Source organism: Dama dama, chromosome 19, assembly GCF_033118175.1.
Source record: "Dama dama isolate Ldn47 chromosome 19, ASM3311817v1, whole genome shotgun sequence".
Taxonomy (NCBI): domain Eukaryota; kingdom Metazoa; phylum Chordata; class Mammalia; order Artiodactyla; family Cervidae; genus Dama; species Dama dama.
Genome location: NC_083699.1, coordinates 78,853,162 through 78,881,001, shown reverse-complemented (window position 1 = coordinate 78,881,001; position 27,840 = coordinate 78,853,162). Strand labels below are relative to the sequence as shown.

At 42.8% G+C, this 27,840-nt stretch overlaps 2 protein-coding genes across 14 annotated transcripts in view; one reads left to right on the top strand and one right to left on the bottom strand.

Moving 5' to 3' along the window:
* Nucleotides 1-388, bottom strand: part of NEK11 (NIMA related kinase 11) — a 279,485-nt gene extending 279,097 nt beyond the window's left edge. For 5 of the 6 annotated variants that reach the window (XM_061167582.1, XM_061167584.1, XM_061167587.1 and 2 more), the window contains exon 1: nt 250-388. The gene's annotated coding sequence lies outside the window, so the exon portion shown is untranslated. The remainder of the gene's footprint in view (nt 1-249) is intronic. The other variant, XM_061167583.1, reaches the window with a different exon arrangement.
* Nucleotides 352-27,619, top strand: ASTE1 (asteroid homolog 1). Of its 8 annotated transcripts, none has more exons than XR_009697036.1 (7): nt 481-1,092; nt 1,583-1,754; nt 1,899-3,221; nt 10,268-10,478; nt 12,212-12,401; nt 15,012-22,564; nt 27,594-27,619. XR_009697036.1 is itself a non-coding variant. In XM_061167577.1 (6 exons), the coding sequence occupies exons 3-6, from the start codon at nt 1,917-1,919 to the stop codon at nt 15,337-15,339; spliced, it is 2,034 nt and encodes a 677-aa protein (XP_061023560.1). In that variant the 5' UTR covers nt 352-453; nt 1,583-1,754; nt 1,899-1,916; the 3' UTR covers nt 15,340-23,989. The 8 variants fall into 8 exon arrangements, 6 of the variants coding, with proteins under 6 accessions (XP_061023560.1, XP_061023559.1, XP_061023558.1 ...); XR_009697037.1 differs by lacking the exon at nt 27,594-27,619 and having other exon boundaries at nt 15,012-22,115; nt 22,329-23,989; XM_061167577.1 differs by lacking the exons at nt 481-1,092; nt 27,594-27,619 and adding an exon at nt 352-453 and having other exon boundaries at nt 15,012-23,989.
* Nucleotides 27,620-27,840: the final 221 nt, after the last annotated feature.

Genomic DNA, 27,840 nt, shown 5'->3' with positions numbered 1-27,840 from the left:
TAAGGGAAACTTTAACCCTAAGGTCAAACGAATAATTCCTTGCCTTAATTTTTTTTAATTTACATTTTCTCATAGCAGCTTAACACAAACGGAGGAGGCACGAGCCACACATCCTCTCGGCGCTGGAGCAGGTCCAGAAGGTTAAGAGCCAAGAGAAGTGAGGAGGCGCGGATTCGGAGTCCCGGAGAGGCGGCCCTGAAATCATTACGTTCCCGGAAGGCCCGCGCGCCCTGAGGAGTCTACCCGTACCTTTCCGGGTGGAGGGCGAGGGTGCGTCGCGCACTCCCAGGGTCCCTCCAGTAACCCGGAGGCCTGAGGCGCCGCCTCACACCTCGATTGTAGAGCCGGGCGAGCTAGAACCCCAGTCTGCTGGGGCCGTTGCTAAGGAGACAGCGCTGGCAACCGGAAGTCCGTACCAGGAAGTCGGGCGCGGCTGCTGGACGCCGTTGCCAGGTAGCAGGCGCGGGGCACATCGGGAAGTTGCGGAGGCGGGCCCGAGCGGGTCATTTAAGCGGAAGTGTGCGCAGACCCACGTGGGCGTGGAAAAGGAGGCGGGTCTTGCGGGCCCTACTACCCTAGCCTACCGGCAGCCATTCGGAGCGTGCTTCCTGAATGACCTGGCGCGAGGCCTGGAGACCCCCTCACAACCCGCGGAGTCTGCGCCACTGACTTCCGGGAACCGGGCTCTCCGTGACGTCAAACGCGGAGACTTCCGTTTCCGCTCGGGCGGTGTGGCTCAATTGCTAGGTCCTCCAGTTCTCGCCGGATTCCCACGGGTCCTCGCAGAGGACCAAGCAAGTGGCCGCTGCCGGCCTGGGGCCCGGGTGTGAAGGCCAGTGTTTGAGGACTTGGAGCTAGACCTTTTGTGCGCCCTCCTATCCAACAATAATTTGTTGAACATCTACTCTGCAAGATGCTGTAACTAGGCTGGGATGAGTTAATGTGGTGTCTACTTTCATTTGCTTTAGAAGACAGACTTGCAGAGAAGTAGGTACCCTACAGGGTAAGGTGTTGAGACGCACAGGGACAATACTGGGGTGAAGTGAGTTGGGCACTGAATGCACGAGGAAGCCCCAAAACTCTGTAATCAAGGTAAATTCTAACAGTTTCTTTAAAAATCAAAACTAACGCAAAAGAAAGAATCCATGTTTGACAAAATCTCACAGTTTTAAATAAACACAGCATTAGTAACCGTGCATTGCTGAGCCATATTGGAGCCTGAGGCCAAAGGGAAAACTAGCAATTCTTATCCTGGGACTTAGCTGGTTGGGGAAGGATATGTTCAGTAGTCTGGCAGATATGCAGAGACAGATGAGAAGAGTCCCTTGTTAGGGTGAAACTGAAGAATTCAGTTCCTCCCGGCTTGAAACTTGGAACTATGCTAATTAAGACAGGCCCTTGAGCCAAGGCCTCAAAGAAATTCTCAGACTCTGATTATCAAAATAGAAAAGCTGGTTCCATATCAGGGACCCTGCACACTAGTTAACTGAAGCCTATGTTTTCTGATTTATTAAGCGATCGAGGTTATCATTTTTATAGCTTAGGACCTTTAACCCCACAAAACAAATATTCTGTGTTGTAGGATGATGACTGTCTCAGTAGTAAAGTCTGCAGAAGTTCTGTACGTCGGTAGCCTCTATCCCTGTCCAAAGAGCAGATTCCACGAAACCATTGAATTTGTACCTTGTAACACTTGGGGAAAGCCAGAGAGAATGAAAAAGAACTCAGCTAGGCGGTGTTGGCTCAGAATCTAGGTAAGAGCTAAGGTACTAACACCTAATGTGTTCTATTTAAAGATTTCTTCATAACCTTTTCTATTAAACTGATGGTGCTGGAAACAGTAACTTTGTTCCCCATCTGTGACATCAGTTAAAAATGTGTTCTCTTGTTTTAAATAGGCAATTCTTCAGACGATCATGGGTATCCGAGGACTAATGAGTTTTGTAGAAGATCATAGTAATGAGTTCTTCACTGATGTTAAGTTGCGAGACACAAAAATTATCATTGACGGCTATGCCCTCTTCCACCGGCTTTACTTCAATTCAAACTTGGAGCTGCGGTATGGAGGGGACTATGATTCTTTTACAGATGTTGTACAAAAATTCTTTGAATCACTATTTGCTTGTAAAATCTGTCCATATGTTGTCTTAGATGGAGGATGTGACATTTCAGATAAGAAGCTTAACACTTTAAAGGATCGAGCTAGGGAGAAGATCCAGATGGCCCATTCCCTTTCTGTTGGTGGGGGTGGGTATGTGTGCCCCTTACTCATCCGAGAGGTGTTCATACAGGTTCTGATCAAGCTGCAGGTATGTTTCGTCCAGTGCTTTTCGGAAGCAGATCGGGACATCATGACCCTTGCTAATCACTGGAATTGCCCCGTGTTATCGTCCGATAGTGACTTTTGCATTTTTGACCTGAAAAGTGGGTTTTGCCCATTGAATGGCTTTCAGTGGAGAAATATAAACACCATCAAGGGCACACGAGACTGCTACATCCCTGCCAAGTGCTTTTTCCTCGACGCGCTGTGCTGTCACTTTGGCAACATGAACAAAACGCTGCTGCCTCTTTTCGCAGTGCTGTGTGGAAATGACCATGTTAATCTGCCTGTCATGGAGACGTTCTTGAGTAAAGTACGACTCCCTCTTGGGGCTGCCAGTTCTAAGGGTAGGAGACATCACCGGGTGCTGGGACTTCTAAATTGGTTGTCTCGTTTCGCTGACCCTACCGAAGCGTTAGACAGCGTTCTGAACCATCTCCCCAAAAAGAAACGAGGAACCGTGAAGGCACTTCTGTGCAGCTCCATGGAGGAGTACCTGCAGGCCCAGGGAAGGCTTCAGGACTTCTTCCAGCATGGTGCTTACGCCTGCCCAGACAGCTGGAATCCCGGTTTACCACCGTGGGTGCTTGCGGCCTTAGCCAGGGGCCAGCTGTCCCCTTTCATCAGCGATGCTCTGGTGCTGAGACGGACCATTCTCCACACACAGGTGGAAAACATGCAGCGACCAAATGCCCACAGAATCTCTCTGCCCATCCGGCAAGTCATCTATGGGCTCCTCGTGAATGCTCCTCCACATGTGCGTAATGTGGCCTGGGATGCACTGCCTCCTCAGCCTCCAACTTTCAGCGAAGTGGAAAGAATCAATAAAAATATCAAAACATCAATTGTAAATGCAGTAGAACTACCCAAAGATCATTCTGACCTAAGCAAATTGACTGAGGTAAGTGTTTGTAATACCACTGCAATTTCTATAAATTGCAGTTTACAAAGTGCTTTCATATGTATTAGCTCTCAATATAACAAGCTGAGGTCGGTTGCTATATTGCCTCTATTTTGTAGCTGAGAAAACTAGGACTCTAAGTAACTGTGAATCATCAGCCAGGAAGTTATCCATGCTAGGCCTCAAACCTAGATCCTTCAGTACCAAATTTACCATTTCCACCATATTTAAGTAGCATGTGTTATCTTTGTGGTTATTACTACTGGAGTGTTGTTAACTAGCTAGTAATAGAATGGAGTTAGTGACTAGAAATGAAAGGGAAAAAAATTCTGAGCTGCAGAAAAAGGAAAGTTTGCCTTCAGGCCTTGATCAAAGGCATAACTAATATCTCAGACTGCACTGAATTGCAATTAACAAAATTTATACTGATACTTGGGCCTAGTTTTTCATGTTTATTGATGAGAACTTTTTTTTTAGAGTTGAGGTTTATGGCATGAGGATGATTTGCTTAGTTTGATACTGAAAACATGAGTCTTAACCTAACTCATTGTTGCTTAAACCTGAATAGCAGACCAACCCCTTATTCAAGTTAAAAGAAAGTCTCATGGATCCCTGTCTTTACTTTGTTTTTTAGTACTATTACATAAATATATTAAAAATTACAAATAGGTATGAAGCTGCTTGTCTTCACAAATTAAATGCAGATAAATTCACAATTCCAATTGCAGTACTTACTTGGGGCGGGGGGGGGTTGGATCCCTGGTGGCTCAGATGGTAAAGAATCTGCCTATAATGCAGGAGATGTGGGTTTGATTCCTGGGTTGGGAAGAGCCCATGGAGAAGGGAATGGCCACCCACTCCAGTATTCTTGCCTGGAGAACCCCATGGACAGAGGAGCCTGGCTGGCTACAGTCCATGGGGTCGCACAGAGTCGGACATGACTGAGCGACTAAGCACATTAGATCCAACTCAGTATTCAGACTCAGGAGTCTCCCAGGCCACTCCAAGTGCCTGTCAGCTCCAGGATATAGGACCTCATGACAGCATCCCTGGGGGTTTGAATCAGGAGCTGGAGTCCTCCCAAGATTATACACCATTGATTCTCCATGGGGGTTTGATTTTGCCCCCAGGTGACACTTGGCAATGTCAGGGGACAGTTTTGATTATTGGTAGTACTTGGGGAAGAGGCCTGTTGCTACTGCCATCTAGTTAGGAGAGGCCAAGTATACGGCTGAACATCTTATATTTGGCAGAACAGCACCCTCAACCAAAAATCATCCAACCCAGGATAGGTGCTGGACAGGTGACCTACACAGGTGACCTTCACTTTGCCTACACAGGTGACTAGGAACCCTCTTAGCCTCCCCATTGGTAACAGCTCAGGCAGGATGAATAGGATTCACATCGGTGGGTCCAGGAGCCTTCTTGGCAATGAGGAATGACTGCTAATAGGAAGAGGTTTCTTTCTGGGGTGATGAAATGTTCAGGAATTAGTGATGGTTGCACGTTCTTATTGCTAGTGGTAAAGAACCCATCTGCCAGTGCAAAAGGCTTAAGAGACCCAGGTTCGATCCTTGGGTCGGGAAGATTCCTTGGAAGAGGGCATGGCAACCCACTCCAGTATTCTTGCTTGGAGAATCCCATGGACAGAGGAGCTTGGCAGGCTACATCCATAGAGTCGCACATGACTAAAGTGACTTAGCATGACGTGGCACGGCACAGGCATTAGTTCAGTTCAGTCGTTCAGTCGTGTCGGACTCTGCGACCCCATGGACTGCAGCATGCCAGGCCTCCATGTCCATCATCAACTCCCAGAGTTTACTCAAACTCATGTCCATTGAGTGAGTGATACCATCTAACCATTTCATCCTCTGTCATCCCCTTCTCCTCCCACCTTCAGTCTTTCCCAGCATCAGGGTCTTTTCAAATGAGTCAGCTCCTCGCATCAGGTGGCCAAAATATTGGAGTTTCAGCTTCAGCATCAGTCCTTCCAATGAATACTCAGGACTGATTTCCTTTAGGATTGACTGGTTGGATCTCCTTGCAGTCCAAGGGACTCTCAAGAGTCTTCTCCAACACCACAGTTCAAAAGCATCAATTCTTCAGCACTCAGCTTTCTTTACAGTTCAACTTCTCACATCCGTACATGACTATTGAAAAAACCATAGCTTTGACTAGACAGACCTTTGTTGGCAAAGTAATGTCTCTGTTTTTTAATATGCTGCCTAGGTTGGTCATAGCTTTTCTTCCAAGGAGCAAGCATCTTTTAATTTCATGGTTACACTCACCATCTGCAGTGATTTTAGAGCCCCCCTGAAAAAATAAAGGCTGTCACTATTTCCACTGTTTCCCCATCTATTTGCCATGAAGTGATGGGATCAGATGCCATGATCTTAGTTTTCTGAATGTTGAGTTTTAAAGCCAACTTTTTCACTCTCCTCTTTCAAGGCATGTCATGGCACAAATAAACTAAAACCATTTTAAAGGGGTGAATTTTATGACATGGGAATTATATCTCAATTAAAGAGGGAAAAAGTCCCATTGGCCTGCTTCCCCACAGGATCTAATCTTTCTTGTAACAATTCCATATACATAACTTCTGAGGCCCCTGCAAGGGACATGCCTGATTACAAGTCACCATGCTCAGGGAAGCCCAAGATTGGACATCCACATCTGGTGAGTACAATTCATTTATCGTTTAAGTCTAGATGCAGCTTTACAAGAGACATTCTCATCATGTTAAGTAGCACAACTGACTAGAGTTGAGCATAGGTCAGATTCCAAACAGGGATTTATTAAAACTTTACCCATACCAATAAAAAAAAAAGTGCAGTTAGCACCAGTGTGGCTATTAGCGTGACTGATGGTGTCCTAAATCCTTATAGCTCTTCCTGTTCTTCCACTGACCCTTCCCAGGAGTGTATTGGAGGGCCATCAGTCACTCCTCTGTCATAAGGGCTCTATGGTTAATAGAGACTTTTTAATAATCATTAGGACCAGGTGGCCTCTATGCTGTGCTAGTCACAAACAATGGAAATCTTTTCTGAAGCAGTCTGACTATGCCCATGAGACCAGTTACCCATTCATGAATTTTGACTTAGGAATGCATATCCTGTTTCCAAGCACCCACCCCCAGGTTAACTATAAATTGTCCCAATGGCCCCTGCAAATGCTTCTGATCGATAGTTGTCCACCAGATCCTGATTCCACCCTGAGTGAGTTACCGAATAATAAACCAATCCACTGATTATATGGAGCCACATGCCTCATTTTTCAGTCTCAAGATGCCTTCTCATTCCCTCCATCCTCCAACAGCAACATTCTAAAGGATATGTTGCTGAAATTATATTTCTACTCACAACATAAATGGTGCAATGTTGGAGGCCATTTTTTTTTTTTAATCTATGGCTTTATTGAGAAGTAACTGATGTACAATGCAATGTCTGTTTTAAGTGTGCACACGCTGATGAGTTTTGATGTACATTTACATCCGTGAATCCATCCTACAATTAAACTAATGAGTGCATCCATCAGCCCTAAATATTTCCTTTGCCTCTTTGCCCGTCATCCTTCCCTGAGTGTGTCCACATAGCACAGTGCACAGATAATTTATACCTTGATGAGTTCTGACCAGCTTGACAGTTCACATAAGGAGAACCCAGCTGAAGACTCATTATCAGCACCCCTGCTTGCCCCAGTGTGGCTCCAGTCACTCTTGCCCTCACCTCTTGTAATCATTGTCTTGATCTCTAACAACATTGAATAGTTACTTTTTACACTTTATAAATCATCTGTCTTCTTTTCTTCAACATGATGTTCATGAGATTAATGAGATTCATTCATATCACTGTGTGTAGTTGCAGATCATTCATTTCTCATTGTGTGTGTTTTTACATTGAGGGAATATGTCCCAACTGATTTTTCCAGCTATTTTTTTTTATTAGCTGATGGGCATTTGGGCAGTTTGCAGTTTAGGCTGTTATGAATAGTGCTATGAACGTCTGAGTGCACAGCATTTAGTAAAAATATGGTCACATTTCAACAGAACCTGACAATTTCACACTGTCATACGTCCCAGCTACTCCCTTCCTGGTTATAGGCCAACTAGGCATGGAGCAGCTGGGACGTAAGACACACATGTGTTCAGCCTAAGAGATTGCCAAGTGCTCTTGCACAGTGGTTTCATCAATAAATATTCCCACCAGCAGTTTATGGGCATTCCTCTGACTCTACACCATTACCCTTACTTGGTGTCTTCTATCCTTTTAAAAAATTTTAGCTATTCTTATGGTTGCCATCATTTTAGCCAGTTTGATGGGTGTTAATTTGCATTTCTCTGATGACTTATTTGAACCCTTTTCATGTGTTCATTGTCCGTGTGCATATTCTGTTAAGCTTCTATTTAAAGTCTTTTCCGTATTCCTGTTTTTTGGTTTATTCCTATATACAAGTCCTTTATCAAATAACATGCATTGTGGAGAGTTTACTATGGATTGTCTTTTCACTCTAGTATGTTTTCATGAACAGAAATTCTTAATACACTCTAAAATTTCATTATTTATGCCTATCACTTTTGTGACCTACTTATTGCCTGCTTCAAAGTCATGAAAAAAATTTTTGCCTTTCACATTTAGATCTGAAATCTATCTGGAACTGATATTTGTGTGTGTATATAGCATGACACAGGGGTTGGGACACTTTTCCCGCCTGAAAACCAAGTTGAGTCAATGAGTGCAGTGTGATAATACTCCTGGCTCAGTGGAGGTGACAGGTATTCTAATCATGTACCTGTATTCAAAGTGAGGGGAGATTTTAGTTGTATCTGCAGTGATGTCAATTGGGTTTCCATTGGCACAGTCAATTCTGTATTCTAATTCAGTGCTGTTAGCTCTGATTAGCCCACGATAATTCTAAAGGGTATCGGTGCAGATGTGATTCCAGAGATGTGAAGTTCACATATGGAAACTTTGTGATAGTATCTGTTCATTTGGTTTGCTTAACATGATGTGGCAATAGTACTTCACCTGGGATTTACCTGGTGGCCCAGTGGTAGGGAATCCGCCTTGCAATGCAAGGTATGCAGATTTGATCTCTGGTCCGGGAAGATTCCACATGCTGCAGTTAAGCCTGCATGTCACAAGTGAGACTTGATGCAGTCAAATAAATTTTTTTTTTAGTTTAAAAAATAATACTTCATCTGCTCTGTGCCAGCTCTTGTAATAGAAACTTTATATAATCGCTTATTTAGTTTCCACAGTAACCACATAGGATAGAGTTTCCATTTTCGCCATGTTACTTGCGGTGGACAGAGCACCATTCAAGTGAACCCTCAAAGGCTATCTGTAAGGCGAGATGGAAGGGGTCATTCTTGGAGAGTAAGGCAGTGTGCCAAAACCAACCTCTCTCCTCTGCCTCTGTGGCAGCTTCTTCTGCAGATTTGTCAACGTGGGATGAACCCTCACTAGATTTAAGAGCTGTGAGCAGAGCAGTTCCCCTTTGGGAAGGGAACATGGATGGGTGAGTCTTATGAAACATCTTGTGTAATTCATCCTAGTGTCCATTATACAGATGATCAGACCTGACTGTAGAAAAGCTCAGAAACTTACTCACGGCTGAAGTTAGTGAGGGGAGAACCTGTCTGAAGTCAAAGCCCAGACTCTTCTTGGTTCATAAAAGTTGTAACTTGGCTAGAGAACTCAATAATTTAAGCATTATGTCAGAAAAGAATTCATGTATTTTCTTAGCTTTGCTTGGTATGTCCTTTTATCAGTTTAGGAGATTATGAGGAGTATATTTAAATTTGAGTAATTAATGCTGCTTCCCAAAGGGGTGGTTGGCTGTGCTGTGAACCACTTTGTGTACTTCTAACTTAAAAAATTCCATCAGAGTATTCAGTTATTAAAACCAGTACCTATAAATCATTGTATGAAAGCTGTCATACATTGATAATGAAACTGTTATGTCAGTTACAATTTGTTTTACTTCAAGGTAACATCTCCATTTTCAGCTGTCAACACATTTACTTACTGGCGAGGCATTATATGCCAAGAAATGTGCCAGGCAGTCTCATCTTTCCAGAAAATTAAGAAGGAAGTCTTTTCTGGCTTTGTGCAGACACCAGTAATACAAACTATTATTTTTCCTCTCAGAGTTTGGCGGTGAAGTTACCCTGAGGTTCTCTTTTAATAGTCTTAATTTCCTTATCTGTGAAACTCTGTGACCTGCAAGGTCCCTTATGTTTCTTAAGTCTTAAGAAAACTATCCTTCAATTAAAAAAGAATAAAAATTGAAAAGAAAGAAGAAGAAAAGATATTCATTAAGTTAAAATTATTTCGACCAGAAGCCTGACGCTCTCATAGCTTGTTACTTCCTTTTATGTGAAACTTGGAGTAAAAGTTGGTGTGGTGAGTTACTAGCAGAATGCAGGCAGTGCTTAAATATTCCTGTTCCCCTGGAATATACCCGCCACTAGAAGTGGCCATCCTGGGGCAATTCTCTTGTGGGAGAAAACAGACAGTAAGACATACATTTGAGTCAGGACCCGGACAAACAGAAGGCTGCGTGGGATGCTGCAGAGGGTGCACGTCGTCCCAGTCTGCCTTCCAGAGGTGGTCAGTGATGCCCTCATGGAGAACGGGGCCAGCACAGTCACTGGCAGGTAAGGGTAGGCTTGAATGTAGAAGTGTTCAAATGCAGATTTCTGGGCTCCCCTCAGATTTACTGAATCAGTTTTAAGGGATGGGGCCTGAGGATTGTTTTCACTAGCTTCCCAGATGACAGGCACAGTGAAGATAACCAGCAGCCCACACGGGTTGTGGACTGGGGCGTGGACTGACGCGAACAAGGACGACGGCACGTCCAGCCAGTCACCAAACTTATGCCACCCCTCATGAAGGTTCTAAATGCTTTAAGTGGGGCTGATTTTTTTTTCCACAGGAAGATAAGAAATTGACCTAGCTTCATATGCATGAAAGTGTCTTCATACTAGAAAAAAAAAAAAGACATTCCCCAAAGTAACTTTCAGAATGTCTGGTGTGTGTTTTCAGCTCTCCTTGGCTAGCCGGCAGATGCTTCTGTTAGAAACGCTGAAGGTGAAACAGAGCCTCCTGGACCCAGTCCCTGCCGCGCTGAAGTTGCCTGTCGCTGTCAGCTGCTACTGGGTGCAGCACGCAGAGGCCACACTAAAGCTGCATCACCTACAGGCCCTGCTGCTGGGGATGCTGCTGGGGCCCTTGCGTGCCATGGTCAGCAGCCCAGGTAGGTATCTGCATGTTCCAGGAGTGTGTCTTCATGATATAATCAACAGTTGAAATCAAACAGTTGAAACAAACAAAAGTTCCCGGATTATTTACTTCGATCAGTTGTATCAGAACTTAGAAGTGGGGCACCCAGACATCTCTGATTCCTTGATCAGTCTTCCTGAGCACCACGTGTGCCTTGACCCCAAGGGCACAGCAGTGAAGATGTGCTGATGCTGCCTCCCCCGCCTGCCCCCCAGCACCTGAGGCTGAGTCTTGAAAGCATGACTATCATGTGCATTTTGTACTCTGTGTTCCCGGTCCCTCTTCCGGGGGGCAGCAGCATCTCGCCTGGAGACTTACGTCACATTGCCCGTTAGTGGAACTTTCTGAACACCTACAATAACAGTAACAGTTAATGCTTGTGCTGTTGTTTTTTGTTTTTTCCCTCCACTGCAAGTTTCTGTTAGTATATAAGTTAATGATGGCAGAAATAGTAATTTCTATTAGAGAACTACACTTTGAGGCACTTTCATCTTCATTTAAACACCAGGTGAAATAAATACTGAAGCATTGGAGCCTGTCAATCCTCTAATGAAATTACTCTTTGTACAAGATTATGACCTTTATCCAACATGTGTAATAGTTGTCACACTCTGGATCAACACTATCTAACATGACAGCTGTGAGCCACATGTGGCTATTTAAAGCTGAACATTCAGCTTCTCAATGAACTCACATTTCAAATGCCCCAGAGCCACAAGTGGCTAGAGGCTTCCGTACTGGACAGCACAGATGTAGAACATTCCTATCATTGCAGGAAGTTCTGGACAGCACTACTCTGACATTTGCTATTTAAATTAAGTTCATGAAACGATGAGCCAACACAGACTCCAGGACACCCCAGGGTGTGAGAGCATCTGTCAGAAGGGACTACTGCAAAGCAAGTAAGTTCCGGCCCGCTACCAGTTAGGACAGAAGTTAGGGTGTTTCCCCCCAGTGAATATAAACATAGTTTAAGAAGACTGTCAGAGCACCAGCCTGTTAGGTTTCTGCCTCAGTCCAGCAGAAGGGGCATGTCAAGGGTCTGTCTGTTTTCTCTGAGGCATGTGGACCGCCCCCCCACCGCAGGCAGGCTCAGGGCCTTGCTGCTCGCTCATTGCTGAAAGGTGGGCCTCCTTTTCCTTCCTTCCAAGTTGGTCTGGAGGGCAGGCTGCGTGTGGACCTGGACACAGGCAGGTCTCCTGGGGTGGTTGCTGCTTTTCCTTCAACACTGAGCAGGTGGATGACTTGCCAGATTCTCTAAGAGTCTTACTTCTGTTTTCTCCCCATAAAACAGAAGTTAAAGTGTGCACACAACTGTTTCTTTGAGGAAATTTGGTGAAAGAGAATGGGATTTTTCATAGTAATTGGTGTTTTTCAGAGACAGATTTAGGGTTTGGAGAGTTCAAATGTTTAACGTCAGGTAGTAGATCAGAGGAAGAAATATTATTTTAAGGAAAAGTAAAGAACTTGGGGTTGAATAAATTTAGGTTGTCACTAAAAAGGCATCTCAGTATAAATATTTCAGTGTATATGTTGAAAGGCTTTTACATTGACATGAAAATAGCAAAGAGCCAGAAAAGAAAAGCATTTTGGTTATTTGAACTAGTTTTTTTCTTTATGGAATCTGAAGTTTTATGTGTGGAAAAATATTGCAAGATGACACAGTGTTTTTAGAAATACTGCCCTTGGGCTGTGTGTCTTGTCCAGGGCAGAAAGCTGTGCGGGGCGGCGGTGCTGAGACGCTGTGTGAAGAGCTGCAGAGAGTGAAGGCGCCCCCAGGCACACGGCTGGACTTAGACACGGCCCACGTCTTCTGTCAGTGGCAGTGTTGCCTGCAGATGGGGCTGTATCTCAACCAGCTGCTGTCCACGCCTCTCCCGGAGCCAGACCTGACTCAGTAAGTACGTACCAGGAAGCCGGTTCAGGTGGCCACATGTCAAAGTCCTATTTACATTTAAAGCAGAGATGATTTTTTAACAAAATCAAATTTAGTATCAGTGGTCGTGGATCACTGTTATAGCTGAGGAACTATAATGCTAAGTTTAAAAAATATTAAATTATTTCCATATTTCCAAACAAAGTTTCCATGATTTTTTTTTAAAGTGTTCCAAATTAAAAAAAAATCCGTTCCTTAAAGTAAAAGTAAAGATGAGAGGCAGTTGTTGGTAAAGTGTAACTCTTCCCCTCATTTCTTTCAGATATCACAGTATGAAGGCTTTTTCTGATGATCTTACTGGAACGTTCTCTACTTCCAGTCTCTGTAATCCTGCTGCTCTTCTGTCTTTGTACTTGCATTTCTTACCACTTGGCATATCATTATTCATTCATTCATTCAGATAGTAAATATTTACTCTGTGCCAGGGTGTAGCGAGCAAAACATCTAAAAAGTCTGCTGTCACAGAGTTTTTAGTGATGTGACTATTAGATGCTTATGTGGATTTTTTTGTCTGGTGCTTTTGTTTTGCCAGACAAGTACAAAGAAGGGAGAGACAGCCTGCATGCTAGGAAGTGGGTTAACGTTTGACTGTGGAGTGTAAAATGTGTAAGAAAAGGCTAGCAGTAGGCTGTGGGCCAGTTAAAAGGGTGGTAGGATCAATAGACTGGACATCTGAGTGATTTGTATATTTGAGGGAGTGAGTGAGAAAGATAAAAGGGAAATGGTTAGAAAATAGACTTGCAGTTACATATATCTCTGCAGTTGATTGTAAGCCCTGGGAGGGCTAAGGACTTGCTTGCTGTGTTTACTGTTATAGCCCCAGAGCCTCGCATTCATTCAGTAAGTACTCACGTATTTGTTGAATAAATGAGTTTTATGTGGAGGCATTCATATATGCTGGTATGACTTGAAATGTTTCAAGTTCAAAGCTTCCTAGCAGTAAAGACTGTTGTTAATGTTATTGAAGGTAAGTCTGTGTGCCTGACTCACAGTGAGGCCAAACGATACCAGAATATTGGAGTTTGGAGCAGAGAAAAGTTTATTGCAGGGCCATGCAAGGAAATGGGGGGCTTGTGCCTTAAAAACCCGAAATTCCCCCAAAAGCTTTCAGCAAAGCCCTTTTATAGGAAAAGGGAGGGAGGGCATGGTTAGTCGTTGCAAACTTCTTGGGGTCAGATCCTTTGTTCTTGGTCAGGTCCTGATATTCCTGTACACTGCTAACAAAACAGTTGTTATTCTCTGTTTTGAGATAGGGAAGGGGAGACATTAAGTTCTGTTTCCTTGCTTCCTTGTGGCTTCTAACACCTAATTCCTTAACCAAAGCAATGGCATTACCCCTCATTTTACTTGTTCAAAGCCCCAAGGCTTGACGTTCATCCTCTGAGGTCCAGGCCCTGGCTAAGAGCAGAGGGTCCTCGTGTGGGCCAGTCCCCTGCCCAGGAGCGCTCGTTCAGCACCCAGTCGGCCCTCCCACCCAGGCCTGGCTCAAGAGGCAGATCTCAGCTGCCAGTGCACTCAGGACCAGGACCCCAGGCCCTGCCCAGCCAGTCCTCAGCCTGGGATTCGGAAAACACTGCCATCTACCTGTCCCCACATTGTCCTGGCACCCCTGCGGCCCTGACTGTTGACAGAGCAGGACCTCTAACCACCTGGCTACCTCTCCTGTGCTGAGGCCCGGGCGCCTGCCCCTCCCGTTTCGTGAGTGCAGTGCCCGAAGCTCTCGCTGCCAGCACGTCGGCCCATCACGCCTGCCAGCTTGACAGCACCTGGGCCTCAGCTGCCCCCACGGGCCCTCAGCAATCACAGGTGGCCACACAAACCTTCCAACCCAGCCAGGCCCCTATGACATTAATATACCCTGGAACTTTCTACCAAATAAGATTAATTGCCCTTTGACCTATGGATTCTTTATTCCTTTCCTTTAATAATTTTGGCCATCCTTGACTGGATCCTTTCTAGTGACCACGGATCCATTTAAAACAAAACAGCAGAAACAGTTCCCTTAATGGTGATTTCAGCAGGAGAGTTGTTCCTGCATCTCAGCATCAAAGGCTCTTTAAGTGATGATTTATACTAAATAAATGGTGGGTCTCCCATCAGTTGCTAAGGTACCAATCAACCCTGGCAGTAAGTTATATATTAAATCTGTGGCTTCCAGTTTCATCTCAGCTTGTATTTGTGGAGTTTTTAATCCAAGTGAACCAATGACCTCACAAATGATGCAATTAAATTTTCTCGTATTTCAACAGCCTGTTTGTTTAATCAGAGGCATTTTAACTCCTTTTCTTTGAAGTGTTAAGAGACCTGCTCAAGCTGGGGCCAGTTGCACAACCAGCAAGCACCCATCATTTACTTTGTAGATTAAAAGTTCTAAGTATTAGCAGCCAAGAAGTAAGCGTGGTAACAATCCAGTTCCCTCTTTCAAGAAACAGGCGGTCCTTGAGTAAGTAATAATGATTTTATAGAGGCAGTGCTCTTGTATTTGATGCATCTGTTGAGGCCCCGTCAGTGACAGCTGTCCCAGTGTGGGAGCCTCGGCTGTAGTGACCCCCTCCCCTCTTCCCTGAGCAGACTGTACAGCGGGAGCCTGGTGCACGGGCTGTGCCGGCAGCTGCTGACGTCGGCCTCGGTGGAGAGCCTCCTGCGCCTGTGTCCTGAGGCCCAGCAACTCTACGGACATCTGTTCAACGCCACAAGGTCCTGCGCCCCTGCTGAACTCTTCCTACCAAAGGGTAGATTAAATCCAAAAAGAAGAAAGCAGAAGAAATCAGGTGTCAGCTCGTCAGAGAACAGAGTGGGAACCACCCTGAACGCTAGGAGTTGGCATGAAGGAAGCAATCGGTTTGAGCTGTTGATGGTGGAGACCTTGGAGAATGAGGCAGCCCCGGAGCTCGAATAAACTGTTATATAATTCTTATCAAGAATTTGTGTTACCTCCATTGAAATGAGTTTTTCTTTAGAATTAATCGGTGAGAGGATAAACATGCAGTACTTTGAATCGCAAAGTATTTTGTATTCTGCTTTTGACAGTGATTTAAGTAAACTTTTTGTATTTCTTAAACACATGTGAAAATATGTTTGTACTTGCCACGTTCCACTTCAGAAAGTTAATAATAGTCTATAGTCTTCAAATTGCAGCAACTCAGTCCAAGCTATGTTTTTTCAAAAAGAACAGAAGTCCTATGTCAGTTACTTCCTATAAGCTGAAGCTGACTTACCATCATTTAAAACAACTTTTTTACAACTATGTCTTCTTCATCCTTTATTAGGAAAGGTCTACGCCCTGGATGATAGAAGCAGCCAGACAGAAAATGAGACTCTTAAGTACTTTGACAAGAGCCCATGGCAGGGCTGATGAGCACTTTTAGAACAGAAATTGAAACTGTAATGGTCCCAACAATAGAAGAAACAGCATCCCGGTAATGGGATTTTCAAATAATTTGATGTCATAGCCAGCATTTTTAAATGGAATTATCAGATACACATATCGTGGATTGTGCAACTTCTTACTGTGGACTGCAGTCAAGACTTTGAAAGGCACTGCTCTGGAACACACTAGAGGCTACCAACATTAGAAACACCTACAGAACAGTAAAGACATGGCCAGTTCTAAATAAAGAATTGAAAGTAGAAAAGCAAGTGGAATGAATACATTTGGGCAAGATCTGAGGGTGTTCCTGCTGTCTTTACTGTCTCATTGCTATATTCCGTCAGCAGCTAAATGTGGTTTCAGCTGTTTTTTGAGCAGGCCTATCTTCAGTTATTTCTGTACTATTTATGGGGTTCTCACGGCAAGAATACTGGAGTGGTTCACCATTTCCTCCTCCAGTGGACCCCGTTTTGTCAGAACTCTCCACTATGACCCATCCATCTTGGGTGGCCCTGCACAGTATGGCTCATAGTTTCATTGGGTTATGCAAGCATGTAAGATCTCTGTCATATCATAATCCTTGATTCTTGGAGCTGGGGGCCAGTGGAGAAATTATACTAGTAGCAGTGTCTTATTTCCCGACTTATCATCAACACTGCTTTTTTAAAAATATTTTTAATTAGAGGATAATTGCTTTACAATATTGTGCTGCTTTTTAAAACCACCAACCTTGCATGAAAAACCACTCTTTCCCAGTTCTGCTTTGGCAAGTGTACTGATTTGATAGGCCCCAAACTGAAGAGTGTAGGGCTACATAATTTAATTGTGTAGGGCTACAATTCAAAATTGAATTGTATCATTTACCTTTTTCTTTCATTAACAGGAATTTTTCAATCGAAGGAGCCTTCCTTCTTTCAGGAGACATAAGAAAACAGGTTCCTTTCTTTCACTGTTGGAATTAGGGCCATTCACGTGAAACTATCTAGCCTTGCAGTAAAGTTAAAATCTAATAATGTCCATTAACTCTTACTCTGAGAATTCAGGAAAGTTACCTACTTTGGTATGTATCTTCTCCTGTGTATATTAAGCAAGAGGTCACAAGTGCTCCACAGTACATCCGAGGGGGGTTACCAAAGAAATATGACATAGTACCTGACCCCCAAAGTCATACTTGTGTAAGCTGCAAGGGGAGGTGAGGCAGTGAAATAATGAGAACATTTTATGATGCAGTTCATCAGATGCAAAATGGCAAAGTAACAGACGGAAGGCTACAATCAGGAGAGAGCAGCCATGAGGACAAGGAGGCAAAACGTGAGGATTCTTAGACATGGCTTTTGATCTTGGCTGTGAGAGAGGGATGTGATTCAGAGGTGGTACGGGAGGGGCTGGGAGCATGTGTAGAACGTCACGTACTCCACTTGGAAAACCTGTTTCCTATGTTTTTAATCAAGTCTTTAGACCTTGCTCTTTCGATTTAGTTCTAGCTACTGAAATTTCACTTGAGTCTTTGGGGATGTTACGTCTTCAATTAGCAATTTAAGTAATAAAAAGAACTTTGGACAGCTAAGATCAATAAGTTTTAGGAATAAAGCTGGAGAGAAAAAAAACACTATAATATGAAGTTGTTCTCTTTTTAGCTGTGATTAAACTTTTGTACAAGTCCTTTTTGAGATGTGGACGTGGAAAGTTGAATGTGTATATCCTATAAATATAAAGGTCTTAATAATTACAACAAAAAAAGGAATTCAAATTAATTTCATATTTGAATTTCTAACTCAAACCAATTAGTTTTAGAAGCTAGAAAGATCTTACAATTATCTTTTCCTCCTTTGTGCATAAAATAAATGAACCAATGACTATGTCTCAGTTACCCTATCTGCTGGAGTAGGAAATGGCAACCCACTCCAGTATTCTAGTCTGGAAAATTCCATAGACAGAGGAGCCTGGTGGGCTACAGTTCCTGGGGCTGCAAAAAGTTGGACACGACTGAGCATACACACACACCCTATCTGTAAAACTGGAATCAGAATAGTTTGCATTGTTGTCCAAGAGATAAAATGATGTGTACTTTTAAGTTAGTTAGCACAATGGCCAGCACTAAAAACATGCCACAAATGACAGCTATTATTAAATCCACCCCTGAGAGCCAAGAGCAAAGCAAGGGCTCTGGGAGAAATGAGGGTGCTGGGCAGAAACATAAGGCATCGTGAAACCAGTGGCTGCCAGAGCTCATGGCAGACTCTTGCAGAGGCAAAGCAGGTCAACATTGTTAAATTAGCATCTGAGTTGAGAAGGGCAAGAACGTGAGAACACGAGCGCAGCTTTAGCAGAGCTGCCAGGCTGAAGCCACACTGGGAAGTGGAGAAGTGCTGGGAGGGCGCGAAGCAGCAGCCAAGCTCAACTCCAGGAAACAGTGAATGAAGACCAGAAGGAACAGGCCCTGTGTGAGAATCGTGCTGCTTCTGTCCTTTTTTCTTGTTATCGAGGAATTTTCTGTAGGGTTTTTAAACCCAATTTGAAAGACTTCAGGACGTGTTTAGAGACGAGAAAATTAGGAGCAAGAAATACCTTTTCCTGGTAACAGCTGCAAAGGTTATATCCTGGCCCTGTTCCATAACCCTAAGGAGACCAGTCTCCCACATAGTGAGGCTTCCAGAGACTTCCTGAGCACTGCTCTCTAGCACATGCTATTTGACTGGTTTGCACACCACAAACCAGGCAGCACCCAGGAACCACTCGCAAGACCAGGAGAAATAATTCCACTTCTGTAAAAGGACAAACTCTCACTAGTATCTGACTTCAGACACAGTGACCCTGGATTCTTAGTGAGCTGTTAGTGGAGTACTCAGTATTTATCTCATAATGTCTTTCATTGGTGCATTTCAATCAGGGCAGCTAGAAATGATTCTGTACTTGTACCAATTTAAAATGAAATACTCTTTATTTAGGAGAGATGTCCATTAAAAAGATGGCTCTCCACTTGTAGCAACAGCTTTCTGAGCCATACAGAATACGTTGCTTTAGCATTTCTTCCCAGGTCTGAATAATGCTATAATTCAAGCCCATCTAGCTGTAATAATTCTAAGATGAGAACTTCCTGCTGAGGAAGAGCATTTTAAATATCAAAGGCATGGACTGCCCCCAGGCAGTGTACCAGTCTGTTAAAATGGGTGAAAGAAATGAAGAGGTAAAACATGGAGAATTGTTCCAGCTAGTTTCAATGGATTTGGTGTTCAGGGAGAGAAATTCCATATGTTACATATGCACATACAATCACTTTTTTTGGCGGGGGGGGGCCTCACCATGTGGCTTGTGGGATCTTAGTTCCCCAACCAGGGACTGAACTCAGGCAACACCAGTGAAAGTGCCAAGTCCTAACCACTGGATCACCAGGGAATTCCCCCACATGCAATCACTTTTATTCCTAACTAGTATAGGTAACATTTTAGGTATTTGATTAATATAGCTAAAGTTTTGATTAAAATAGCTAAATTGTATATATTCTAAGAAATTTTCCCATTATCAGTTTAGGAGATACTTGGGAGATTTCTGTGTACAATATAACCCACTATCATTAGGATCAAGGAATACCTAGGAATGTTTTTGCAAAAAATGAAACAGAACAATAAGAATGTATCAATACTGGATTTTTGATAATTTATAAGACTGAATCATTTGACTGTGTGAAAACATTATAACCATCACATGAGCTAGCATACAAGATTGGAAAGACTTTTCACACATGTTGATATATATATATAATGAGGGCTTTTTGGAGGATTAACTGAAGTGCTTATTCTTCTTGAAAAATTGCTGTGTGTGTATCCAGCCATCACCCCCCTCCCCATCTTCCTATGTCTGGTTTATGTGTGTTCCTTGTAACAAGGGAATAAATCAAAGGATGTTGACAGTAAAAACAAGTCTACTCTGCAGTGTCTCAATGCATGCTGCCATGGATGCAGAGTAATGAGCTCTATTTCAAAATAGGTGGATTAATCTACTTATTAAAAGTGAATTTGTTCTGCTATGGAAACCTCTTTTTTGAGTAAATACGTATTAATATTACTCTAAAAAATGGAGTTAATAAAATACCAATGAGAACTGCTATAAATCACTGTTTAAACTGCCGTAACAACACAGCATTTTTTTTATTAAAAGGAAAAAACCTTATTTTCAGATTTCCTATTCAGCTGTCATTCAGTATTTCTATAGCACGGGGTGGAGTTGAAAATGAGGGAACTGGGGGTTCTGTTGTGGACTGTTGCTGTTTTTTAGTCTCTAAGTCGTGTCCAACTCTTTTGCAACCTCAGGGACTGTAACCCTCCAGGCTCCTCCACCCATGGGGTTTCGCAGGCAAGAATACTGGAGTGAGTTGCCATTTCCTTCTCCAGGGGATGTTCCCAACCCAGGGACTGAATCTGCATCTCCTGCATTAGCAGGTGGATTCTTTACCACTGAGCCACCAGGGAAACCTTGGTGGATATGTTAAGTTAAACATAGCTTTTAGGTGCTTAAATAGAAGCCTAAATTAAAGTCCTTGAGTGTTGAGATTATGTTGAGATTATGAAATGTTTTCCTCCTCCTCTGTTTACAAATATCTCCAATAAGTATTTTGTACTATTGTAATCCCTTTAAAAAAGAAAGAGGAACTAGACATCAAATTGCCAACATTTGCTGGATTGTAGAAAAGGCAAGGGAATTTCAGAAAAATCTCTGTTTCATTGACTATGCTACAGCCTTTGTCTGTGTAGATCATGACTAACTGGAAAACTCTTAAAGGGATGGGAATACCACAATACAGATCATCTTACCTGTCTCCTGAGAAACGTTCTGTGCAGGTCAAGAAGCAAGTTAGAACCCTCTATGGAACTGATGGGTTCAAGATGGAGAAAGGAGCACAGCAGTGCTGCCTGCTGTCCCCCTGTCTGTTTAACCCATATGCTGAGCACATCATGAGAAACGCTGGGCTGGATGAGTTACAAACTGGAATCAAGACAGTGAGAGAAACATCAACAGCCTCAGATATGCAGATACCACTCTAATGGGAAAGCAAAGAGGAATGAAAGAGCCTCCTGATGAGAGTGAAGGAGAATGAAAAGAGCTGGCGTAAGACTAAATATTAAAAAACTAAGATCATGGCATCCGGCCCTATTACTGCATGGCAAAAAGAAGGGGAAAGGGTGGAAGTAGTGACAGGTTTCCTTTTCTTAGGCTTCAGAATCACTGTGGATGGTGACTGCAGCCATGAAATCAGAAGATGATTGCTTCTTGGCAAGAAAGCAGTGACAGACCTAGACAGCATGTTGAAAAGCAGACACATTACTCTGCCAACAAAGGTCCGTATAGTCAAGGCTATGGTCTTCCCAGTGGTCACATACGGTTGTGAGACCTGGATCATAAAGAAGGCAGAATGCCAAAGAATTGATGCCTTCGAACTGTGGTGCTGGAGAAGACTCCCGAGAGTCCCTTGGACAGCAAGATTGAACCAGTCAATATTAAAGGAGATAAACACTGAATCATTCCACTGGAAGGACTGATGCTGAAGCTCCAGTATTTTGGTTATCTGATGTGAACAGACAACTCATTGGAAAAGTCCCTGATGATGGGAAAGATGGAGGGCAGAAGGAGAAGGGGCCATCAAAGGATGAGATGGCTGAATGGCATCACGGACCCAACAGGCATGAGTTTGAGCAAGCTCTGGGAGATGGTGAAAGACAGGGAAGCCTGGCATGCTGCAGTCCATGGGGTCGGAAAGAGTTGGACATGACTGGGTGTCTGAACAACAACAACTGTTATAATCAGAGAACTGTCTGTAATAGTTGAGATTCTAGGAAGGGTGCCATTAAGCAAGCAAGCTTCTGACAGTTCCTGTCTAGCCCCCCAAAACTGATAAAAACAAGAGGCAAAAAAGGTAGGCAGGGGGCGTTTGGTACTGAAACCTGGGAATGGTGACATTCACAAATCCAAGTTCCCAATCAAAGCACTATAGTTCTGTAAGCTCCCAGATTTATGCAAGTCTTTTTTAAAGACACTGACCCTATTATGATCATCATAAATCATTTTGCAAAGCTATTTTGTAAGTCGGACAGCCAAGGGGAATTCACTAAGAAATCCTGTCATAACTTTACTGTAGCAATATACTGTGCAAATATGTTGGTTTAGAATGTTCTTTCTGAGACTGGACTGATACTATATTTTGAATAATATACTTCAGCCTGCTCAAACAATGACGCCTGTTTTTGTGTTTGTGTTCGGAGGAAGCAACTGACAAGAAGGAAGTCCATCCAAGGGTCTAAGGAGGACAGGTAAACAGAAGAGCAGACTCTGCAATAGTAGCTTAGGTGAGTGGGGTGTGTGTGTGTGTTGAAGAGCATAACTCTGATGGGACAACAGATCAGAACACTCCAGCCCATTCTAAGAGGGAGCCTTGGTGATGAGGTGGACCAGTAACGGCTGCCACGTCCTTCCTGTTGATGACGTTCTGAGAACAGACTGTCTCTGACTTCTTCCACAAATAGGAGCCTTGGTGGAGACCCAGGAGTCACTGACAGCAAATCTGGTATCAGCTGCATCCATTTCAGACAGAATACCTTGTTGAGACTGGAGGGTGGAGAAAATTGATGCCACCTCCTTTCTGGTCCACTGAACACACTGCAGAGGCCTTATTCTGCTCTTTGTGAACAGCTACATCCGAGGCAACCTTCTTCTATGAAAGACCAACATGAATGCAGTGGTGAACAATATGGAAGTAAATGTGAGTACTTGTGTACCAATAAAATTGGTGGGCCATAGTCTCTCATCCCCTACACTAAATTAACAGCCCTATGTGGGTGAGTTAAGACATTAAATAGTTTCTCTTAATTTTTAACACCTCTAATTCATGGGCTATCTATCTAGACCTGTTCCATGAAGAAAGATGCTTATAAATTCCAATGCAGTTATATTATGCAACTGTATGGATGAATATGATAAAGGACCATGAAGACACACTCATTTGTAACTCCCTAAAATCCATCTAGCAATGCTTCAATATGAAATCTGTCATATCTTTTTTATCAAGCATACACTTTTCTGCCATTTGGTTGGGGCCTGCTATGTATTTCTCAAAGATAATATTTTGTGAGACTCTCATAACCAGTTGTTTCATACTGGCTTTTAAGGTGCAGACTTGATGAAAAAGAGCACATGGTCAAGGCATTATGGTATTTTATAACCACAGATGACACCAAATTGTCACTTCTAACTGTATAACAGGGAAAGCCTCAATAGAAAACTACTTTAATATAGCTGAGTGAATTGGTTTAAAAAAAAAAAAAAAAAAACCTTTATCAAAGAGCATTTTTTTTTTTTTTATTCAAAAGCTGAAAATACTCAGAAAACAAAAATAGACCTTTAGGGTCATGTAGAACAAATTTCCCACACTGTGTGCTCTTAATACTGTGAGATATGATTTCTATCCTTATCTAAGTAGAAGAATGCAATTACTGCTGAAGAAATAATGGTGATGGGGCAACTGGGGCTGATGTATGAAGGCAGCTCAGCCAGGCCAGTAGCCATGGGGCCACCTAGACGTATGGGCCTTTGCCAGGGTATCTGCCAGTTTGGCTAGACTCAAACACAAAGGGAACAGAATGGCAGAGTCGGGTGCGTCCTGTGATCCCCACAGGACGCGCTGCCCGCCTGGAGCAGCACAGACACGGACAGGCCCCACACTCTCAGGTCCGTGGGAGTGCCGGCAGGTCTGCATCAGAGAGGGATTTATAAGGATCCAAACTAAAGCCTCAAAATGTTTTCCTACCCAAACTTCCAGTACCTAAACTTACTCTGAATAAAAAGAGAAGATTATAGCAAATTTCTGTCTGCATTTATCACTTAAGTGGCTTGGACTTAAAATTTTAATGCTTTCAAAAAAATAAAATCCCACAATTGTATACCCAAACTTATGGCTGCATTTATTCTAACCGGTATTTACCCCTCACACACACATACATACACATTCCTTTAGAGCCATCTGGAAGGGCCATCCTGGTTGGCTCTTCAACTGGGCTTTGAAGAACAGGTAAAATCTCTGATTCTCAAATTAAAACAGAGCAAAAAGGATTTCAAGTTGAAAAACTACTGTCCAAAAAGACCAGTAAGTGGATTGTGTTGGAACAGTGTGTGTGAGATAGGAGGTTAGAGATCCAAAGAAGAACTATGAGTAAAATGCAAACAAACAAAAAAAAAAAAATCAGCACTGTTTTCTACTCACTTACCATAATTCTTAATAACTAAAGAAATTACTTTCAAAAAGTATCTTACTCTCTCAAAGCTGAGTTTACATTCATTTATTGCTTTATTTTTTTTAAATGTATTTGTAATTGGGGAATAACTGCTTTACAGAGTTGTGTTAGTTTCTGCTCTACAACAATGTGAATCAGTCCTATGTATATATATACACCCTCTCTGCTTGAGCCACCCTCTCAGCTCCCCATATCCCTCCCCTTTAGGTCATCACAGAGCACCAAGCTTAGCTCCCTGCGCTTTATAGCCGGTACTCACCAGCAATCTGTTTTACACATGGGAGCGTATATATGTCAGTGTTACTCTCTCACTTCATCCCAGCTCTCCTTCCCCCACTGTGTCCACAAGGACGTATTTGTAAGTCCGTACCATTATTTATTTTCTATTCCTGCCTTGCAAATAGGTTCATCACTACATTTTTCTAGATTCCTATCGCTTTACTTCAGTTCAGTTGCAAAGTCATGTCCGACTCTTTGTGACTCCATGGACTGCAGCATGCCAGGCTCCCTGTCCATCACCAACTGCCAGAGCTTGCTCAAATTCATATCCATCAAGCCATCCAACCATCTCACCCTCTGTCATTCCCTTCTCCTCCTACCCTCAATCTTTCCCAGCATCAGGGTCTTTTCAAATGAGTCAGCTCTTCAAATCAGGTGGCCAAAATATTGGAGCTTCAGCTTCTACATCAGTCCTTCCAATGAATATTCAGGACTGATTTCCTTTAGGATTGACTGGTTTGATCTCCTTGCAGCCCAGGGGACTCTCAGGAGTCTTCTTCAACACCACAGTTCAAAAGCATCAATTCTCAGCTATCTTTATGGTCCAACTCTCACATCCATACATAACTACTGGAAAAACCATAGCTTTAAGTATATGGACCTTTGTCAGCAAAGTAATGTCTCTGCTTTTTAATATGCTGTCTAGGTTGGTCGTAGCTTTTCTTCCAAAGAGCAAGCGTCTTTTAATTTAGTGACTGCAATCACCATCTGCAGTGATTTTGGAGCCCAAGAAAATAAAGTCAGTCACTGTTTCCACTGTTTCCCCATCTATTTGCCATAGTGATGGGAACAGATGCCATAGTGAAGTGATAGGAACAGATACCATCATCTTCATTTTTTGAATGTTGAGTTTTAAGTCAACTTTTTCACTCTCCTCTTTCACTTTCATCAAGAGGCTCTTTAGTTTTTCTTCACTTTCTGCCGTAAGGGTGGTGTCATCTGCATATCTGAGGTTATTGACTTTTCTCCCAGCAATCTTGACTCTAGCTTGTGTTTCATCCAGCCCAGCATTTTGCATGATGTACTCTGCATATAAGTTAAATAAGCAGGGTGACAATATACAGCCTTGACATATTCCTTTCCCAATTTTGAACCAGTCCATTGTTCCATGTCCAGTTCTAACTGTTGCTTGTTGAGCTACATACAGGTTTCTCAGGAGGTGAGTAAGGTGGTCTGGTATTTCCATCTCTTGAATTTTCCACAGTTTGTGTGTTCCACAAAGTCAAAGGCCTTTAGCATATTCAATGAGCAGATGTTTCTCTGAAATTCTCTTGCTTTTTCTATGATCCAACAAATGTTGGCAATTTGATCCCTGGTTCCTCTGCCTTTTCTAAATCCAGCTTGAACATCTGGAAATTCTCCATTCACATACTGTTGAAGCCTAGCTTGGAGGATTTTGAGCATTACTTTGCTAATGTGTGAGATGAGTGCAACTGTGTGGTAGTTTGAACACTCTTTGACTTTGCCTTTCTTTAGGATTGGAATGAAATCATTTTACTTATACATACATATATATAAATATGTATATATAAAATCAATGTGTGTAACAAGAAATTATTTTCCTATTACCTATAATTAGTCAGCCATGGTTTTAATTCATCCCAGGCTAGAAACCTCATCTAATATGAAAAAGAACATCACAAACTTCACACTTCAAATCAACCTGTGTCCCACTAAAAGCTGCTCAACTCGGGAAATTTTCCCAATACTCTAGTACCCAAGCCAAAAAGCCAGAAGATGTAGCATCTTCTTGTCCTCCCATCGAGTCCTGTCAATGCTCTTAGAAGGCAGAAATTCCATGTTCTCCTCCCCATGCTAACTGCCACATCTCAGTTGGTCCCTCTAACCCTTAAGTGCCTGCAGTTCTCTAATCAGTCTCTCTGTTTTGTCTTTACCCTCTGAACTCCCCTCAGCATGTTACAAGACAAAAACCCCAACTCCACACTCTTGAAATCTTCCAGCAGGATGCAAGTCAGATGTCTTCTCCTTCACCATGAGGCTCCAGCCTGTCTGTGCAGCCCTCCGATTAGGCTAGGCCTCCTCCCGCTGTAGCCCTGAACTCCTGTGATTTTCACCTGTCCCTTCCAGACTCCACCAACACTCTGCAGAGGTTGTGCCTTTTGGTTGCCACATCCTGCTGTCCTTGACTGGAGTTTCTCAGCTTATGGTGTGATTCAGATGCCACTAGTTCTACGAAATTTCCTTGATCACATCTTCCAGTGAAGTTATTTCTCTCCTTTCACTACTGTAGCACTTGGGGCAGCACTTAACCACTGTACTTAATGTATTTCACTTTTGTCTCCAAGTTAAGGCCGAGAACTTGCCAAATATAAACATACCACACTATTTGAAGACTAGTAAACCTACATTAATATCAAGGACTGGTTAATCATTATCCATTATTAATAATAACCAACTCTGAAAACCAAACCCCCAAACCCAACAAGAGTTCATAGTCATTCCAAGTACTAAATGAGCTCAAGGGAGCTTAATTATCAGGATAATTTGTCTGTCTACCCATATACCAGTTAGGATTAACATTTATCCACACCGTGTTTTAGTATGCAAATCAGCTACTATTTGGGTCGCAGCTTACTCTAAAAAGGCATTTCAAAGATTTCCAAGAGTTAATGTCAAGGGAAACTTCCAGTAAAATGTGCTCTGTATTCATTTTTAATGTATGTGTAGTTTTAAAATAAACATGCAAACACCACTACAACTTTCATCAGACAGCCGGTTAACATTATATCCTCAGCTAACCTGTTCCATGAACTCTTGAAGGGCAAAGATGCCACCACCTTTCTATCTAAGTACTAAAGAAAATTTTCTCAAATGACAGTCAATTCATCCATCTAAGTTCAGGGTAAGTCCTATGTAGAAATAAAATGCACACAAATTGCCAAGTGACAGAGGCAGAAAGCAAGGTAAAATTAATTGAGGTTCTTAGGTCTTATATTTATTGTTTGCGACCAAACCAGTTCCTATCACTGAGAATCTGTTGTGAGTATGGCCAGTGTTCACTTTACTTAGGTACTACATGAAAGAGATCAAAATGTGCAATGACTCAGAAAGACTGTCAGTGTAACAGATATGCCTTGCTAGGATATGAGACATAAAAATGTGTCTTATTCTTGTCAGTGAAGTTACTGCTATTAAATGAAGTCTGTGTCCTGAGAGGGGAGGTGGTTTAGTTTGCCTTGTCTCACACTGTTTCATCTCTAGGTCATGCAATGCGCAGCACAAATCTGAGAGAACATGCTAAGTCTTGTTCCTCTGCAGTCAATTTGAATCATTTGAGGACTGTCTACCTAGTTGGTGAGTTAAAGTTCCTTTTCTTCCCTGAAATTTAATCACTTTGAGGACAAAAAACTTCATGAGGTAGTCTAACATGGAAAAATCAAGTTAGTATTGTTAGGGGCTACATCTAGCAAGTCAGGAAATGGGAAAACACTTAAAATTTAGATACTAG

Excerpts from the sequence above, each read along its gene's own strand:
- ASTE1 (XM_061167577.1), top strand. The coding sequence starts at position 1,917 with ATGGGTATCCGAGGACTAATGAGTTTTGTAGAAGATCATAGTAATGAG. Across the intron at positions 10,479-12,211 it reads TGCCATGGTCAGCAGCCCAG|GGCAGAAAGCTGTGCGGGGC; the intron begins GTAGGTATCTGC and ends TGTCTTGTCCAG. Across the intron at positions 12,402-15,011 it reads CCGGAGCCAGACCTGACTCA|ACTGTACAGCGGGAGCCTGG; the intron begins GTAAGTACGTAC and ends TTCCCTGAGCAG.